This window comes from Nelumbo nucifera, chromosome 6 (assembly GCF_055504915.1).
Source record: "Nelumbo nucifera cultivar China Antique chromosome 6, China Antique-T2T, whole genome shotgun sequence".
Lineage (NCBI taxonomy): Eukaryota > Viridiplantae > Streptophyta > Magnoliopsida > Proteales > Nelumbonaceae > Nelumbo > Nelumbo nucifera.
This window is the reverse complement of record NC_142654.1, coordinates 35,959,925-35,979,827: the sequence shown is the minus strand read 5'-3', so window position 1 is coordinate 35,979,827 and position 19,903 is coordinate 35,959,925. Positions and strand designations below refer to the sequence as shown.

The 19,903-nt window shown below is 35.8% G+C and overlaps 2 protein-coding genes across 2 annotated transcripts; one reads left to right on the top strand and one right to left on the bottom strand.

Moving 5' to 3' along the window:
• Positions 1 to 222: 222 nt before the first annotated feature.
• On the bottom strand, positions 223 to 5,826 carry LOC104608768 (RNA-binding (RRM/RBD/RNP motifs) family protein). Its single transcript, XM_010274853.2, has 4 exons — positions 5,381 to 5,826; positions 5,195 to 5,293; positions 3,658 to 3,948; positions 223 to 645 (listed from the first exon to the last, which is right to left on the bottom strand). Exons 1-4 carry the CDS (start codon positions 5,732 to 5,734, stop codon positions 535 to 537), a joined length of 855 nt encoding a protein of 284 aa, XP_010273155.1. The 5' UTR covers positions 5,735 to 5,826; the 3' UTR covers positions 223 to 534.
• A 1,265-nt stretch (positions 5,827 to 7,091) lies between these two features.
• Positions 7,092 to 8,885, top strand: LOC104608769 (protein TORNADO 2-like). The gene is made up of 2 exons (XM_010274854.3): positions 7,092 to 7,746; positions 8,367 to 8,885. Exons 1-2 carry the CDS (start codon positions 7,249 to 7,251, stop codon positions 8,676 to 8,678), a joined length of 810 nt encoding a protein of 269 aa, XP_010273156.1. The 5' UTR covers positions 7,092 to 7,248; the 3' UTR covers positions 8,679 to 8,885.
• The last annotated feature ends 11,018 nt before the right edge of the window (positions 8,886 to 19,903 follow it).

Sequence of the window (19,903 nt, the reverse complement as noted above, 5' to 3'; positions counted from 1 at the left end):
GGTTACTTGGCAAATAGAGTAGTTTCTATTTTTATAAGCACACCACCTACTGGCCCATTTGTCAGTGGGGCTGGAGCACGGTGAGAATATCCACATCTACTGATTATATGCTCCTCAGGAATAGATAATATTTACAAAATAATGATGACAGCAAAAAAGCAAAATATATCCAAGATTATAGGTCAACAGAATGTTAAGATGATAACAAGTCAACAACAAATGTATTCTAGGAAAAGAAAATATTTTGCTTGATTTGATACAAAGTGACAAGTATATTCATCTTTATGAAATTGAATGTACTCTTAAAATGTAACAATTGTATGAAAGATATTTTTTCAGAAATGGTAATTTCTAATCTACAGTACATGCAGAGAATGAAGACAAAAAAGTAACAGAGAAAATGTACAGACATGTAGAATGTCTCCAATAAGTACTCTACATGGATGAGGTAAGAAAAACAAAAAATTCTCTGCTGCATTCACCCTCTTACTGTTAAAACCCGCAAACAACATGATAATGACCATGTCTTTCCATCTATGACTCTTCCGGTTGTTCTTCAGCAGCATCTGCCTCTTCCTGTTTCCTTCCAGATTCATCAACATTCTTTTGACTAAATTTCAAACGGAGAGGTCTCCCCAATAATTCCTGCCCGAGGAGGATTGAAAATATCAATACATTTTTACCTTTGTGATGTAACGTTAAATTAGAAAATTGATGGTTGAAAGTAGAAACAACTAAAAACCTGAAATATATCCAATAAACCAAGTAAACAGACTATTTTCAGCAATTTTTGTTATTATACGAAGGTACATGGTGAACATGGTGAACTGGTTCATTATTCTTATGTCAAGCAAGAATACAAAATATTTTGCCATCTTCCTAGATTTTCTCCTTCACATTGCAGCATTATCAAATTTTTCTACATGGGCGCATGACTTTAGCAACACTTTTTACTTCCTTCAGAAGGTCACAATATACATACCTGGTCAGAGAAAAAGGAAGTAGATAGAGTTTGGCATACACCCTTACAGCCTCTTAGCTTTCAAATGTACCTTCTATGGAGATTAAATCAGTTCAAGGACGTTGACTATTTTAGGTGCATTTCAAGCTATGTGTCCAAGGTTGAACCAGAAATTATGTAGCTTTCCAATTACAGCCCCTTGACCCTTTTATAATAGATGGCTAGAAAACAAGTTGTTTCTCAAATTTCCCATCTCATATGTGTGACAACTTTGCTTCTTCCACATATTCCAGCAAATTTCAAATGAACCTTTGCCGGAACCCCTATAATGTATGGGAGAAAGGTATGGGTTATGCTAGCAAATATGGATTATGATTTTCATATTAAGAATTTGAGTCGGCCTCTTCTCTCCATTCATGGAATGATATCTTGAAAGTTTATCCTTCTTTCAATTATTAAGACATGATATAGGCAATGGAAATACAAGTTTTGGTTTAAGAAATGGTGGAGGTACCAACATCTAAGACCTTCTTTCCCTTGCTTATACCAATTAACTAACTCCAAATCAACTGTGGCATGTCCTTATTATTCTCATCAGTCAGCTTTTTCTTGAGATCTCAATCTCATATAGGAACTTTAACGAAGCTGGAAGCAGATAGTCAATAAGTCACTAATCTCCTTGAGGTTGTTGGTGAAGTATTACTTTCTCCAACTGGGCCAGAATGATTCCCCAGTTCTGCAAGTAGTTTTGTCTCAACTATTTCTTTCAGGTTCCTACCAGGTAACCTGCCATTGTTCCTCCACCTCAGAAGGAAGACCTGGGTGCAAGGTTCAAAGTATCGATAACCTGATATGCATGTTAATGCGCATTTTTTATTTCTTTTGGGTGAGTCAAATACCATTATTTTCCTTCTTTTATCTTTTTGTTTTCATGTTTTCACAGGGAGGTCATAATTCTATTATTAAACATTAAAAAAAAATCCCAAAAGCCTGAAAACAAAATTTTGTGGATCTGCCTATACAATATGATATGCCCAACATGGGGAATATCATATTGAAATTTTGAACCTTGCCTGGGTGCACAATGCTTGAGCTATGGAGAACACTTTATGTGAGAGAACTCGAAAGGTAACACAAACACTTATAATATTGTCCAACAAATAGGGACTCAAATACATCTACCCTCATTTTCGCTTACTTTACCTACAAGAATGTCAATCCATAATCCATCTCTTTCTTCTTACCTCAATAACTAGGCAATTTGTTCCTTTTCTTGATAAGTACAGAATCATTAGGTCAGCCCATTGAGTGTATCCAATTTGCTTTCCCAATAGAATTATTGGGAAGGAGGGAAACAAGGAAGACTAGTTTGGAAGATGGTTCCTTATGCAATGGGGATTTAGAAGGGAAGTTTCTCTCCACTATCCACCAATTATTAGAGAAGGGTCTTATCCTAATTGACCTTCTGAGTACCAATGCCAGGGGAACTAATCAAGGATCAAAATATCAATACGCCCAATACCAAATGTTGGGTATCGTTGCATTTCGATATGACTGATACTATATATATATATATAAGAATTAGAAGGATGCCTTTCTCTCAAGAACCATTCCACCTAAAAGCTTAAGTTGTTAGGTAGGTCTCTGAATAGGCTTTTATTCTCTAACACCTTCTATCATCCAAAAGTTCTAAAAGTTTTGAAATATATATGTATCTGTGTATCCATGCTTATCCAGGTGATCCAATATGGATACGATACACCCGAAATGGGGCATATCGTATCGATATGTTGTCCTTGAAACTAATGTAAGTGAAATAAGAAGAGACATGGGTATCTATTGTTCACTTCCACCTATGTAAGGAAGACTTCTTTAATGGTGACGTTGAGACCTCTTTGAAATCAAGTTGAATTCATCGAAATTCTTAGTGTAGTCCTGAGGCAGGAACTTTGAGGCTTGTTTATGAAAGATGGCAGCATTCTATATATGTTCAATGGCCCAGCATCTGATTCTAATTTTAACAAGTTTTTGTCCTTATTAAAGACTGTAATATAGACAAAGAAATAGGTTTTGGTTCTCTAATGGTGGAGGCTACATAAGGAATGTAATCTAATGGGCCAAGGGGAAGGTAGTGCGATCATTGAAGCTTGTTCATCGTGTAAGGGATGATGTGGCTAATGATTTCATGAAAAGAAGGATGGAGAGAGGAGATGCATAAAGGTAGCTTTCCTTTGTAAAGTGCTCCTCCGTGGCCAGTTTTCTAATGGTAAATGTTGTAAACTACATATCCACGGTCAATGTGATCTATTACTGCTTATGAAAAGAGTAAGAATAATATAACACAAACTCGTAGCAATATAAAAAAAGCTAGATGCCAAACATATTGAAAGGATAAGAGCTACTTTTAAGCACATGTAGAGGCTTGTAAAATCATCTACTTCGGGACATGGCAGTTGTTTTTTGTTTGTGAAAAGAAAACCATTCACAATGGTAAGAGCTCACTTAAACAAATTAAAGTAGTAAATATGTGCACCTAGAAGAAAAGGTAACACAAGAATTAACTTATAACGACCCAAATATCCATTCTGTATCCAGCTAAATTGGCAAAGACATGCCTAGCAAACAATATGAGCGTAGAATGAAAAGAAAAAGCAGGAAAAAAAAGTTTCAGCCAAGGGTTCTGAAAATGGGAATACCTTTCCATCCAAAGAAGAAATAGCAGATTCTGCTTCCTCCCTTGTCGCAAAAGAAACAAATCCATATCCAGCAGATCTACCTGATGGGCTGTCGAAGACCACCCTAGCTGAAACTGGGGTGAAACCAGCAGAAAAGAATTCTCTCAGATGGCTGGATCTCACTTTCCATGCAAGATTGGACACATAAATTTTATGGCGCGTCTCTCCAACAGGGGCACCTTCAGGGCGAGGACGAGAAGGTTTGTTCAATCTCTTGGCAAATTCCACCCTGATAATTCTTCCCGACAACTCCTGCAGCAGGAAAATTTCAGCTACGATGGAGAAACTTTTTGTGGAGAATTACAGAGAAAGAACAATTGTATTTACTTCAACAAACAAAAGAAAAGAAGAAACAAAAAAACCATCTTCACCGCAATTCAAGTACCAGTCTACCAGACAGCCAAAAGTCAATAAGAAATTGAGAAAATTTCCCAATCGTAGTACGGTTAATAAGTCTTTACCATCATGTACCAGCACCACCAGAAGCAATTCAACAAATATACCCATTTTTTGAAACTCTAATTGGACAGACACATTTAAGATCATAGTTGTCAAGGCGACGCCTAGGCGACAAGGCGCCCTTGGAGGCTCGCCTCGCCTAATCGCCAAGCAGTTTTCTATAGCATGTTATAAAAAACTTTTATATTCTTAATTTTTAGGTTATAATTATAAAACTGATATTTTTAAACTAAAATATTCATTTTGTGTGTTTATATACTAATTTCTTTTTATTATTTTCTTACTTGTTAGGGTTTAATCAACACAAACAATGCTAAATGCTATATTGAACCCTCAAATACTTCAAAACCTGAAAAAATAAGTAAGGAAGAACATAAAATGTTGTCCAATCAACACATTTTCTTCTTTTTCTTTAATAATTTTGTGTGTTTATATACTAATTTCTTCTTCTTCTTTTTTTTCCACCTTTTCTTTTCTTCTTTTCCTATAACAGAAATAGAGGTTCAGCCCCTATATTTTTTGGATTTTCTTTTCTTTCTTCTATTTCTTTTCGTGAATATGTTGGAATATGTTGATTTTCTATACTTTAACATGAAGTTTATACTTTTCTTATGAAAATTATGGATATTTATTAAGGAAATATGATTATGGAACCTAGGGAACTACCCTAGGATACATGTTTTTACTTAAAAAAAATCCATCGCCCGCCTAGGCCACTAGGCAACAAGGCGCCCCCCTGTTGCCTAGCCTCGCCTTGGCTCCTTGAAAACTATGTTTCAGATAAAATTTCCGGGAAAGAGAAGAGAAAACTTATGATAATCATTCCACCATTTGTAGCTTCTCGTTTGATTGCCTTCACTTAAAGTCCCAGTTCAAGAACGATCATCTAAGAAATAAGTAAATTTCGAAAATAAAGGAAGTATATAACACTTAAAATTTATTCGTTCCTAACAATCCCTTCATTCAATCTCATTTTCAAGAAACACGTAAGAAAAAGAAAGAAATAATGAATTTATTCCAAATCAGTGAAGTCGCTTACATATGAATCGAATTTGTCCACAACAGCACGAGCCTCTTCTCCGGAGGACATTGTGACAAAGGCAAATCCTCTGTTTCTCCCATCCTTTTGCTTAATAACCTAGAACAGGACAAGAAAAAACCACAACTTGCCTCAGGTAATTAAAACCAAAAGCTCTGAAGAAGTAAAAAAGAGCCGGAGAAAAACCTCGACATCATTCACAGTCCCACATTCACCAAAGAGGTTCTTAATATCAGCAACAGAGAAACGCCATGGCAGGTTCAGAACGAAGAGCTTTTTCCTGTGTTCGTCTTGGGTTTCCTCTGGTTTTTCTTCTACTGCGACCTCCTGAACCGTAGAGTATAGTTGGAAACCGAATTTTCTGGTGGAAACATTCGAAAGAAGCGGAAGAGAGGAAGAGTGGAAGTTGGGAGAAAAGCCAGGAGCAGAAAGGGAAATTTCAAATTTATTGAACGCTGAAGGTCTCGGGGACGAAAGAAACCTGGAAGAAGAAAAGATTGAGAACATAGAAGCTGCTGCATGCAATGCCAATGTTGCCATTAGTGACCAAACAAAGCTAGAAGCAGCAGCTGCTGCTGCTCTATGTGGAAGGTAAGCTTCGTAGAAGACCAACCATGCCCTTGGCCTTGATAATGATATATCAGTACGATCAACCTTCTAGGTAAGATGAGGTAATGGGTGTAAATAGTCATTTCCACTCCATGCCACCGTAGATGCTCAGAGTTCTGGATAATGTTTGTTGAGACTTGAGATGAAATGATTATATGGTCGATTATTCATTTATTTGTGTGGGCTGGGCTTGTCGATGGAGACCTTTCTCTATTTATGTGTTATAGAGAATGGGCTTGGCCACTGAGCCCATAATTCTACTTCTTTCCAGGACTATACTATCTACGAAAATATTATGTTTCAAGCGTATCTGTCCAATCCAATATATGATTGGGCTGGGAATTTACTGGGCCGCTGGGTTGCTGTTGCTTGGATCCATTGTTTAAACTGTAAATGCTTATTTTAACATACCAGGTACCATTTGCTTGACTGATGGGTGTGATCAAATCCAGATTTTAGAGATATTTGATTTGGTGGGTGTGATGATCCATCTTCTAGGGGATTGATTTGGGCCAATCCCATTTTTTTTATAAGCTCAACTCAACACATCCCAGTAAAAGGACAAAAACAATAGGGGTGCCCATGGTTCGGTGGCAATTTTTGCAAATCAAACCGGTACTACCGGTTAACCGGTCCATCGATTTCAGTTTTTGACCGGTTCGGTTTTTTGATTTTTTATATTTATAATATATAATATATAAATATATGTATAATATTATATTATAAATAATAAATGGTATATAATATATTATAAATATTATAAAAATATATAATACACAATATATTTATAAATAGATTATTATAAATATAATATATGTATATATTTATATATAATATATAGAAAATATGTGACATATATTAAAAATACATATAAATATATATACTGGTCAGTTCGATTAACCGCCATTTTTTTGTAGGTTAACCAAAAACCTAACCGGTCCTTCGGTTTTTCAAAAATACCAAACCGAAACTGAACCGATCGATTCGGTTAACCGCATTTTCCAATTCAGTTTCCTCAGTTCGTTTCGATTTTTGGGTTTTTCGGTTTTTTATAGACCCCTGAAAAACAAGCAATGTTTAGGGGTTCTTCTGTCTTTTCACATATGGACTTTTTGACTAATAAATAATAGTCTTGGACATAATTTTCCCCTTTGAGAAAGTGGTTAGAGAGAGAGAGATTTGACATTAATTTAAAGCAAACTTTTAAAGTTAAACCTATGCAAATTAGCTTTGGCATCTTTCTTTTCATGGATACAAGGCAAGGAACAATAACAACACAGAAAAGCCTGATGGCTGGTGGTTTGGAAAGCAAAGTAGCACGCTCTCATGTCTTTTTTATTTCCCCACATCTATGATCTATATCTGGTGCAATCTATATTCCACAATAGAGGGTCAAGAATTTCTTCCTCTCATCCTCTGTGTTGAATTGAATCAGCTTCACCAAAATGGCCATGAGCAACAATGTTATTGGATCCATCAACTTGGTCGCCATGCTCCTCTCAATCCCAATTATCGGTGCCGGGATCTGGCTTGCAACAGAAACTGACAACTCTTGCGTTAAGATTCTTCAATGGCCGGTCATCATTCTGGCCATCTTGATCTTAGTTGTAGCTGCTGCAGGATTCATAGGAGGCTTCTGGCGCATCCCGTGGCTCCTTTTCTTCTATCTCATCTTCATGCTCGTTCTGATAATACTACTGGCAGCTCTAGTCATATTCATCTACTCGGTTACCGCAAGGGGCTCTGGTCACCTTGCTCCTAACAGGGCTTACTTAGAATATCATCTGGATGACTATTCAGGATGGTTGCGTCGAAGGGTGCAAAGTTCTTACAAGTGGAATCGGATCAAGAATTGCCTTAGCTCAACAAGCATATGTGCAGGGCTGAACCAGAGTTTCCATCTTGCTCAGGATTTCTTCAATGCACCCATTAGCCCAATACAGGTAATTAATTGCATATATGCTTTTTTATTTCTTTTCTAGATGTTCTTGTATGTTAAGAATTAAGATTACGTGTTTATCTTTGATTCATATGATAATTAAGAAAAGGAAATTATTGGAAACTACTCCTTGGTCTTGAAAGAATGGTGATGATTTGTAGAGAACCAAAGTATTCTTCATTTCTAAGTAAACCTTAGGTTGCGTTTGTTTGCGATACAAAGATCTAACAGGAGTATTTATGTACCCCAATTTGGGTTTGTGAGCATTTACTTGTCATACCAAAGTGAATCAATTAAGAGGGGAAAAGTGCTTTTTCTGATGCAAAAGTGCATTCTTCTCTCTATTAGATCGATGGATACAAATTTGTACTCCTTGGATCTCGATGTAAACACAACAAATATGAACCCATTTTGCATTCATGAACCCAAGAGGTGTGTTTATATATACAGTACACATTTACATTTGTATTGCAAGCAAACGCAGCTTTACTGTCTAAGGTCTTGTGATAGCGATAGAGGGAACAAACCATGCAAAGCAGTATGCTTAGATTCTTCAGCATGTGGACACTTTTTCATTTTGATTTCTAATAAGTAAACCTCTCTTCTTTCTATTATTTTGTTCAGTCGGGATGCTGCAAACCACCGACGGCATGTGGATACACATTCGTGAATCCTACGTATTGGATTAGCCCCATAAACACGGTGGCTGATATGGATTGCCTGCAGTGGAGCAACGATCAAACAAAGCTTTGCTATGCCTGTGATTCATGCAAAGCAGGATTACTGGAAAATCTGAAGAAGGAATGGAGAAGAGCAGACATCATTCTACTCATCACTCTTATTGCCTTAATATCGGTATACGTGATAGGGTTTTGTGCCTTCAGGAATGCCAAAACAGAACAACTGTTTCGCAAATATAAGCAAGGTTATACCTAGTTAACTAATTAGAATAGAATCTCTACTTTACGTAGTTGCATGGATTCTCACTGAGGTTTTGTGTGGATGACTGTTTGGTTATCTATATATTCAATGATGTATTAGAGGTTCTTTTGTCTTTGTATTTCGTATTTTATTTATAGGGGTGCGGTGTTTGATGTGCTTTGTTCCTTAACTGAATTGAATTCAATATTTGGCCTTCAAACATGCATATAGTCTTGATTCACGATTATGGGGTATTCCAGAAGGTAATATATATTCTGATATCTCTAGAATTATATATGCGGAAGGAATAATACCAATGGCTCACGAAATGGTGCACCAAAAAGGCAAAAAGTAAAAGTAGTTTGCTTTACATCAACTTAGCAGCTAGCAAGTATTCTCAAAAGGCATTTTCTTTCGGGTTTCAATGGTTAATTACTACGCAAAAATGGATACAACACAAACCGTAATTGTTGAAACCTCTCTTGAAGTTTGGTAATTGCAATCACTTCCATAAAATTTTTGACCGTTGCTAAAACCTCGTGTGAAGTTTGGTACTTGCAATACAGTTGCAAGTAGAACCTTTCTATTAAAATTCTCTAACAAAAAGCATAAAAATGTCCAAAATACCCATGTAATTACTATTAAAGCTGATTTCTATAAAAAAACAATACAAACTTTATGCATAATACAAAAAAAAAAAAAAAAAAGATAATTTAAAGTTACAGCTTTACCTTTGAACCATTGATATAAAGGGCAAACTTGGAGCTAAACTGCTCAACATCTCATATTCTTAATATATTTTAAGGGAATTATGCATCACATTTGAACAATGTTGTTCCTTCTTCATCCCGTGGGAGTTTATATTAGTCTAATTATCTTGGGTAAATTTCTGCTCGGACGTAAGAGATATGGATATTAATCAATGCTTTCATGAGATAGATTTTAAAAATAGAAGGACCTAATGTGGGCTTTGGGCTATGAATAGAATACATAGAGAAAATATAATGAGACCTGATCTACTACATAGCTTTCAACATGCACACAAGATGCTACCCACATAGCTTTCAACATGATCTATAACCACACATCTCCAACATGTCCAACCACAATGTAGGGCTATTCATAAGAATGCCCAACCCGACCAAACCGACCAACCCGGACCGACCCAACCCGAGTCGGCCGGGTTTTCATTCGTACCGGTCGGTTTTGGGTTGGGCACATACATAAACCGATATATCGAGTCGATTTCGGTTTTCTTGCGTGAAAACCGAAACCAACCCGACCCGAACTGAAATAGTCTTCTACTAGTTTGGTAGTTCTTACTTCTTAGTTTGAGTAGTTTCCTAATTCCTACTAATCTTCTACTTCTAGACTTCTACTAGAACTAGAACTTTGGAAGGCCCATTAGGCAATTACAATTAGAATTCAATTAGGTGTCCTTTTTTAGTTTTTTACCTAGATTAGAATTTAGAAAGTTTCTAATTTTTTATTTTATTGAGAAACTAATTCAGATTTTATTCGGCGTTGTACAGGAGCAATATCAAAACCGACCCAACCCGACTCAAACTGACCAGGTCGATTGGCCTATTAGTGGATCGGTTTCGGTTCCCACCTTAGGTAACCCAACCAGATCGAGTCGGTTGGAAAAATCCCACTAAACCGACTCAACCCAACCCGTGAACACCCATACCACAATGGTGAGTTCAGATCTGATAAAAACATTTGGTGAGCACAAGTACACAATCAGTGTGGTACCTGTCCTAGAATTGTGCCTACTAGCACATCCATGAGATGATTGGCATAACCATACATTAGGGATGTAAGCAGTATCTATTTATCCAAATTCGAATTTGATCCATTAATAATTCGATTAAATATGGATTCGCTCCTATCCATTTGATACAATCCGATTCGGTTCAATTTAAATCTATATGCTCACCTATACTTAAAAATTTATATTGTATTTGTTTGTAAAGTTGGTTTGAATGTAGTGATTTTACTATATTATCATATGTTCAAGTTTCATAAATATTATTTTTTATTCTTTTTATTCATGAATACAATATTAATGTCATTTTAATTCATATTATTAATAAGGATAATTACTTACATATACGTTCAGATTTAAGGAAACTAATATATATACCCTATAGTTTCAAAACCTACATATATATATATATATATATACCTTGTAAGATAGCTCCACTAAGGTTCAAAATATCGATATGCCCAATACGCCGGTATGGGCGTATCGGGCGAATTGATACAGCTTTTGATGTCTTTTTTTTTTTATTTTTTCTGCAACCGGTTCAGGGGGGCCGGTTTAGGGCTCCTCCACCCTCTGAACCGGTCAGACCCCCGATATACCCATTGTAGGGGCATATCAGAGGGGTCCCGGAATGATACGTATCGGCCAATACGGGCCGATACGTGTCGATACTTTGAACCTTGAGCTCCACACAACACAAATAGGTCATCTATTAAGAAAATTTTTAGGGCTGTTTCATGTGCCCATTATTTTTTTCATAATCCCACTTTTACCCTCATTTTTTCTCTCTTCCTCTCTATTTTCTTCCCATGCAATTCTTTTCCTCACTGGTCATTGTTCTCTCTCTCTCTCTCTCCTCCCTTTTCTCTCTTTCTCTTATGTTTTCCACTGGTTCAAGCATCTACAAGTGAAAAGAAAATGATGAGATATCAATTTTGATTTACTTTTACAAGGGGTAAGGTTCAAACTATCAAAAAGGCAATTTTAAGAGACATATTGGGATAAGTCTTGGATATGCACGTGTATCAAAAAAAAAAGTTAAAGTAAATATGGATATGCATGAAAATATTATAAATGCTTCAATAAATCACAAAAATACATCAATAACACAAAATATAAGTCTTCAATGAGGTATTCATACATTAAATTAATATATTTTAATTGGTCTTATGAAGAAATATATCATAGTCAATTATAATTTTCATTAAAAACCTTGTGCTTAATTATCCTATCTAACCATAAAACATGCATTGGCACAACTTCTAAGTGAAAATACAATTAATAATTATTTATTATTTAAATAACTACTATCTATATTTTAATTACAAAAATCAAAAATAAATAAACATTGTAAAATGTATTCAAAAAACACTATTGAAGAAGAAATTTCAATTGCTCTCTAGACATGATAGATCATCCATAGATCTACAATATATTTAATCCTTATGATTAGATTAGAAAAATATTATTAATTATTACTTATTTTTAATTTTAAAAATATAAAAATAAAAATTATTAAAGAAGAAAATATATTTTAAAATATATTGAACATACATAATCTTTATGGGCAAATCACAAGAAAATATAAATAATAAATATTTATCAATTAATTCCAAAATTACAAAAAATATAAAAAATATTGTACAAGAAATTTCAATTGATCTATGGATATTATTATTATTATTATTTTACAAATTTAGCACTGTATGAATGATGTTTAGAGTTTTAGAATCATTTGGATGTGAAAGTAGACTTATTTTAATGGAAATACCTTTATTTTTTTTTCATTTTTCGCCTATATATTTTTCGTAGCATATCGATAATATGCCCAATATGCCATCAATATAGCATTGATATATCCCGTACATATCTCTCTAGTGGCAGTCGTTTAAAACTGCCGCTAATAAATAAACCGCAAATTATGATTCTTTTTCCCTCTTCCTCCTTCATTTTCCCATTCTCTTCCTGCCCTCTTTTTCTTTGGTACTCTCTCTCTCTCTCTCTCTCACACACACACAGTCGACCTCTCCTCACCAGACAACACCAAACGACACCGGCGTGAATAGGTAGTCTTCCTCTCTTTATTTTTCTCTCTCTTTCTCTACTGTCCATGACCGGTGGAGTTTGTCTCCAATTTCTATCAGGCAGCACCAATCAGCAACTTCAACGTCAGTGATTGAATCAATCTCTTCACAGCAGCATTGAACCAATGCTTCGAAAGCTACATTAGAGGTTGGTTCATTCTTGAATCTCCTTTTGTTGTTAATCTTTTAGTTCTGCAAAAGGCACATGCTAGGGCATGTGCAGCAGAAAGGTATCAATTGGGTTAGAGCTATAAACTCTTAGTTATTTGTAAAGTAGAGCAATACCTTTAATTCTGAAGATGTGGAAACCAAATTTCAAATTCTAGAATCCTGATTCACCTTAAAATGGTGAAAGCAGAGAATGACAAGAAAGGGAAAGAAAATGGAAATTGAGGTGAGAATGGTTGTTTATGTGATGAGATATGTGGCCAATTGGGAACTCCTTAATTTAGACATGATGAAATGAATTGTAAAAGTAAAACTACTAAAAGAAAAGAAAAGAAAATGAAAAACTGCATGTTTTGCTTGTATCTTCTTGCTATCTATTTCTCTGAAATGATGAGTTTAATTTAGACAACCAATAGTATTGAATAGATGGGAGCTTTATATGTTAAAAGCATCCCAAGGTACCAAATTGGGTAAAATGAGGACTCTAATAAGCGACTTTAAGCAATTCTTCATCGTTCCATGTATCACGGAAGGTCTCATAATTGACAAAAGATCTGTTACAGCTGATATGCAAATCTGTTTCCTCCATTCTTCTATATGTGTGAAGTCACAGTTATCTCCCAAGGCCAGGACCCCAGAAAGCTGGGACCAACACTGGGTAATGGTATTTTCTGATGTTGGCTACTGCTCTCCAGGGTCTTGGTCTTGGGAGGAGTGGACCAGGTATGGACCTAGCCTTTGATTTCTGTTTTTTTTTTTTTTTTTCTCATACTTGAAGCAGCTCTCAGGCTTGTCAACCCAAGCAATGGCCCCCTAAGCTGCAACTCTGTGCATAATTCATTCACTATAGTAGATACTAAACAAGTTCATTGTGAAAAATAAACCATACTGATCAGGTTGCTTGTTCCATGAGGATTGATACCGCAGAAGATCATATATAGATAGCTAGAACTGTCATTAATGAATGTACCATAATGGGGGTTATTGGTTGATGAATCTGACCTCAGATGCAGAGAGAAGACTGTTGGCCGTAGTAGCTTAATATCAAAGCTGTGGATAACCAAATTAGTTAATGCTTGACTGATCCTTGTAGCTCTAAATTTGTTTCGTATTAGATTGTGAAAATACTTTCCATTGTATTTAGGTCAACTAGTCATTAGTTGACTAATTACTAACCTACCTAGTTGATTCTTAATTGTCCTAAGCAATGGGGGTTGGTTAGTTGGCTAAACTACCTAGTCAATTGACTAGTTGCTTATTGCTTGACATTGATAACATTAATTTGCACTCTGCACTCTGCAAATATATGGGACCCATGACATCGATCTGACACTAATGGACAAAGCAGACAGGCATCATACCACGTCTGCACTCTGCACTATCGTGAAATTCACTGACAAACCATACATGACACATGGTAGCATGCATCGTAAAATAATTATCAGAAACCTGCAAAATATGTAGTGGGCTATTGCCGAAGCTTGCAGCTTAAACGGGTGGCCGGGTGGGAATAGGCCCACTTCCGAGCCCAGTAAGGCCCTGACCCTTAAGAACACTGTCCCTTTTAAACATCTTTCTTGGTCCAAGATGTAGACCCGACATGAGAAAGGATTGTGTTATAACTGTGACGAAAATTTTGGCCCGGGTAATAGGTGCAAATCTCATTAGTTCTTTTTACTTCACATGGACGAGCCAGAAGGTGATCTAGTGGAGGCCGATGCTATTGGAGACGGAGAGGGGCAGGAGGAAGGGGACACTGACAGTGGGGTGCCGGAGATATCATTGCAGGGTCACTAGGAGGCTCAGAGGTAGGACCATATCAATTCAGTCCATGAGCTTGCTCGCCAACTAGGTATGACAGTCCTATATACCTTGTGATGGCATTTGTAAAGATGAAATAATATACATACAGGGCCTTACTGTCACCTTGGATCTGCACCCCTTGCACTTCAGTGGGGCAGACCTGGTTCTTGGTATCCAATGGTTGCGCCAGTTAGGTCCAGCATTGTGTGATTGGACCACCATGACAATGGATTTCTATATGGGGGTAAACTCTGCGCTGGCCCAACCCATTTTGCTCCAATTGGACCCACAACCCATGAACATCGGCAGCCGGGCCCAGAAGATATGAGAGACCTTGAAGGGGTTCTAGACCAGTATGCCATAGTCTTTGGTGAACCCATTCAGCTGCCCCCAGCTGAAGCCAGCATCACCGAATTCCCCTGTTGCCCGAAAGTAGCCCAACCAATGTATGCCCCCATTACTAGAAAACCGAAATAGAAAAGATGGTAGGGGAACTTCTGGAAAAAGGCTGATCCGACCAAGTACCAGCCCATGTTCTTCCACGGTACTTTTGGTAAAGAAAAAGGAAACCACATTATCATGTTGATCTCCCAATTAAGAGAAGTTGTATAAAAGAAAAGGAACCTATGACATGACGATAACATGGGGAAACTACATAGAAAACTCCATTTATCAGAGGATAAATAATTTTCAATCTCTCTCTAACAATTTTGTGTTATGGGTTGGAATTGCTAAGGTTGCAATGAAGAGTTATTCATCAACTGTGTAAACTAATTCAAGCATTCAAGAAGGCCTACATTCGTGGGGAACAAATGCTCTGTTGAAGAGGTGGCTGATGTGTAACCTGAAAAAATATGCAACCCAATAACAGAAAAAAAAAATATGCAACCCATAACCGACAATATATATATATATATATAACCCATAACCAGAAAAATATGCAACCACAAAAACATCTTCATAAGTAAGAAATCCATCCACCAAGAGCTCTCACCTCAGAAGAGACAAATCGTCAACTCTTCCGGAACGGATTCAGTCTAATAGTCAAGCATGAATACCTCTGGACTCTCTTCTTGAAGACAGTAAATTTCGATATGCTCCAATGAAGACTTTTCCAACCGTTCTTCCATATAAAATTACACTTATAGATTTGCAATGAAACGTTACAAATGAAGCCGATGATGTCCATGACAAAATGGAACGATTGCTCTCTTTCGAAATTTTTGGTTTTGCGAGAACTCAGGAATGCTGTCTCCCCAAGAACGCAAGATCCCTGCATCCAAGCAAACTAAAATAAAATCAAACTCTTCAACGGTTGAACAAATGCTCTCTTTTGAGTGATCGCAAACCTTCTCTTCAACGGTTGCAAGAATTGAATGATTGCTCTCATTGAATGCCTTAAATCTGCAAAATCTTCCACTTCGGTTACAACAAAATGATTACGAACATTTGATTTTAATGCAGTAAAAAATTTTCAGTTTTGCAATTCGTAAGAATGCATTGAAGAAGATGTGAAAAAGACATCTTTGCCCTCTATGTTTTTGCCATTCAAAGTTTAAAATGGGGGTATTCTTAAGCCAGTGAAAATTTCAGAAACCACTATGCCTCATTCGTATTTTTATAGATAGTATAGATAATGTAATTAAGTAAATCAAATGGTGGGGCATTTTAAAATGGTTTGGAGTGATTCCATTGCAATAATGAAGTACTTAAATAATATGTGTAAAGAAAAGAAATAGAAATGATGACACTAATTTAGGATTTAAGGAATTAAATGAAATTACTACTACTTTGGTATCATTAATGAACCCACATTTCTAATGGGCATTGATTTTTTTTCTCGAATATGCATTGAAATTCTACAGCATTAAAAGACGGAATATACATAGTTGCATTTCTTGTGATGAATGACAAGTTGATACTCACCTTGTCTACATAAACTTCAAGGTATTGAAAACACAAAGAGTGTCAAAAAGGCAATTTTAACAATCAATATAATTTTTGGATGACTATAAATACATAAAAAAAAAAAACACTTCAACGGTCTATATAAAGTGAGATTTTAGGACAAAATTGGTAATAGTTGACTGATGGATGAACTAAAATATTAATTTTAATTTCAAACATGCATCCATATAATTTATGTTAATATTTATAAATATATAAGTTTTAATAATCAGTTCTAATACTTATTGACAAACATTTTCCATGAAGAAAAAATTAATTTAAAGCTAAGAATCCATTGCATATAATTATGATAACCAATTAGAATATGATGTAGTGAGGGTGGGCCTTGGTACAATGGTTGGGTTGCTTCTTTGTGACTTAGGTGACAAGGGTTCAAATCATGGAAACAGCCTCTTCATGTGCCGGGGTAAGACTATATACATCTGTCCCTCCCCAGACCCTGCATTAGTGGGAACCTCGTGCATTAGGCTGCCCTAATTTAAATATAGTATAGTGGTGGACCTTCTTAATTGCTTATAGTTTTTAAAGTTGCCTTAAAGATAGGAGTTAATGTAAGAGAGAAAAATTACATAAATTATAAATGAGAGAAGATGTAAACATCCATCTTAAAAAAATGTAATGTATATACACATTCACAGTATTAGTTTGTATTGAGAATGGATTTTGGCCTCACAACACTTTGCAGCCATGCATTGGGAATATCTCAATACTTGTATGTTTTTATTCATGGGATTGCCATATTTTGAACCTTGTGTCTACGCTTGATTATCTCATGGTCAAGGCTTGTTTTTTGTTCATATCAATATGGGTGATGAATAGAATAACATGTGTACTTACTAAACAAGGGATGCATGCCATCGTTTGCTGACTTTGTAGGCCCCGTTTGTTTTTGAGATTTTGAAGAGGGGGAAGGGGGAGTTGGTCAATAGGATTGTGATTCCCGTTGACTAGCTTATCCATCTTCTTATTTCAGAAACGCCAATGGCAAAATTGACTTTCTCAAGTATCACTTATGCCCTTTTCAGACTTGGATAAGTTGAGTTTTGCAAGTAAATGGTAAATGAAAAGTATTAAAATGATCAAAAGTGCCCCTACAAGATACGTTTATACCGACAAATTAAATAAAAGAAAAAGAACATGAATAAGTACGCTTATCCAATAAAAGTAGGTTCCTGAACATAGTATGATTACAAATGTACGGTTAAGACTGTCAAGAAGATTTGGAAGGAGTACAAATATAAATATGGCAAAACTATATTTTGTATTATTTTATATCTATTTGCACTATACATTTTCCAAATATGGCCTAAACTCCAAAAATAGTCTTGATATCTGATTCACCATCCAATCCAATTACAATGGATTTGGATTTAATGTATCGAAATTCAGATCAAACTTAGAACTAAGATTTTGGTAATTGGGTCATATTTGGATGCAGCTGAATCTATTGCGGAAAAACCCAAGAAAACATATTTGAATGGCACCTAAATTAAAAGTAAAAGTGGAGATAAGGAGAAACAAGTACAAAAAACATATAGATTTACATGGTTCGGCTTATAGCTTACATCCACATGTGAAGTAGGAATAGAAATCCACTATGAAATTGTCAACGGAGAAAAAATATAGAGTTGTGCCCTTACAGAAAAAAACTCTAAGCCCCAAATATACCTAATGTCTCACTCATCTCTTATAAGACAAATACTCTATTTACAAGAGAGAAAACCCCCGAAATACATAACTCTTCGCATTCGGTTCGGACCTACAAGATGAATATGAATCGGGTCCATACCGTTGCTAACGCATCCACCACAAACCACTATGAAATTTTGCCTACTGACTTTTCTCAAATTAAATCGGAGCAGATTCATAAAATGGGTCACTACAAAGAATTCAATTCAAGCACAAACATAACAAAATCAAATCCCAATAATCCCAACTTGGCGAATTGATTATAGACAAATATGCAATTATATACAACATTGAGGATCTCCTCAAATTGTAACAAACAATAATGATCTGAATGAAAATGAAATTGTCAAGGCAGTGGGGACATTCCATTCAACCTACAATTGACCAAATTGCACCAACCATGGTTTTCAAAACCGGACCGGGCCAGACGGTCTCTAGCATCTTGGAATCGAGCAGCTCACCTCTCGCATCCAAAAGATGGATTGGGAATTTGGGATTTCTTAGACCTTAAGATAAAAACCTGGCTCAACGCTGCCAAGGTTGCAGTCATGACTCTTTTTAAAGGGAAGAGACGAGAGAGTTTATTTGATATTTTTTATTACATATAAATATTTTTTGTTTTTTATTTATTTATGACATCACGGATTGAACCATTTGACTCATAGGGTTGAACTTTCAAACCGGAAAACAATGCCCTGGCCGGTTCGTTTTCTGGGTCGATTTTAAAAACCTTAGCACCAACTATTTGTTGAATGAATCTCAATTCTTTTAGCTCGGTGTTTTTGGTATCCTCCTAAGCGGGTCGGGGTATTGGGCCGGGCTACGATTAAAGCCGACCAGATCAGGTCTGAGTTAGTATATAGCATGTGGAAACAAATCATTTGGTTCATTTATTTAATGGCATTCCAACACAGAAGACAGAAGTCGGGATACCTGTGCTCACATCAATCATCAAATTTAGAATGTCAGTAAAAGTAGAAACTATCTAATTATTCCAACTTCTGATTCACACGTAGAGGTAGATCCATTTAATTTAACTTGAAGAGTAGTAAATGGTTAAAGGAGAAAAAGAAAACCAGATCACTTTATTTTAAATTCCTTTACTTTTCACTTTCCACTTTAATGCATGAATTCAACGTGCTAAATGGGCACAACGATGATTTTGATTTCAGTAAGTTTCAGGAAATAGAAACAATCATCACAGCGTTCTTGTTGATTGTTATTATTATGAAATTGGTAGATGGGTTTCGAAAAGTGTCAAAAGTTTATTTTAAAGTCAGGGGTGAATATTGTTTCCCTAGCTTAGTTTGAGAATCAAGATTTGTTAAATTCAAATCAATTTCTGTCCAGAAATTTTTAAGTGTTATAATGTTACCTTCAATTCTATTTTGGTTAGGGAAATCTAGAGTTTTAACCAATCAAAACCCTACCATGAATTTTGATTGTTACCACCTGATTGATTATCACTTTCACAATACCGATGGATTGGTTAAGATTATTATTATTATTATTTTTATATCATAGTAGAATCCTTTTGATTAACATCTTTTTTTGATAATAACTTTTTGTGTTAAGGCTGTATTTGGTTTGAAGGAAAAGATAGGGAAAGTTAATTTTGTCTTTGAAAACATTCATTCTGTGTTCCTCTTAGGCCATGTTCTTTTTTCGGAATCACATTTACCCATGTTCTTTTTTTGTTTGATTTACACAGGTAAATCATATTTCTTATTTTCCCATGTTCTTTTGCAGCACCCACTTTT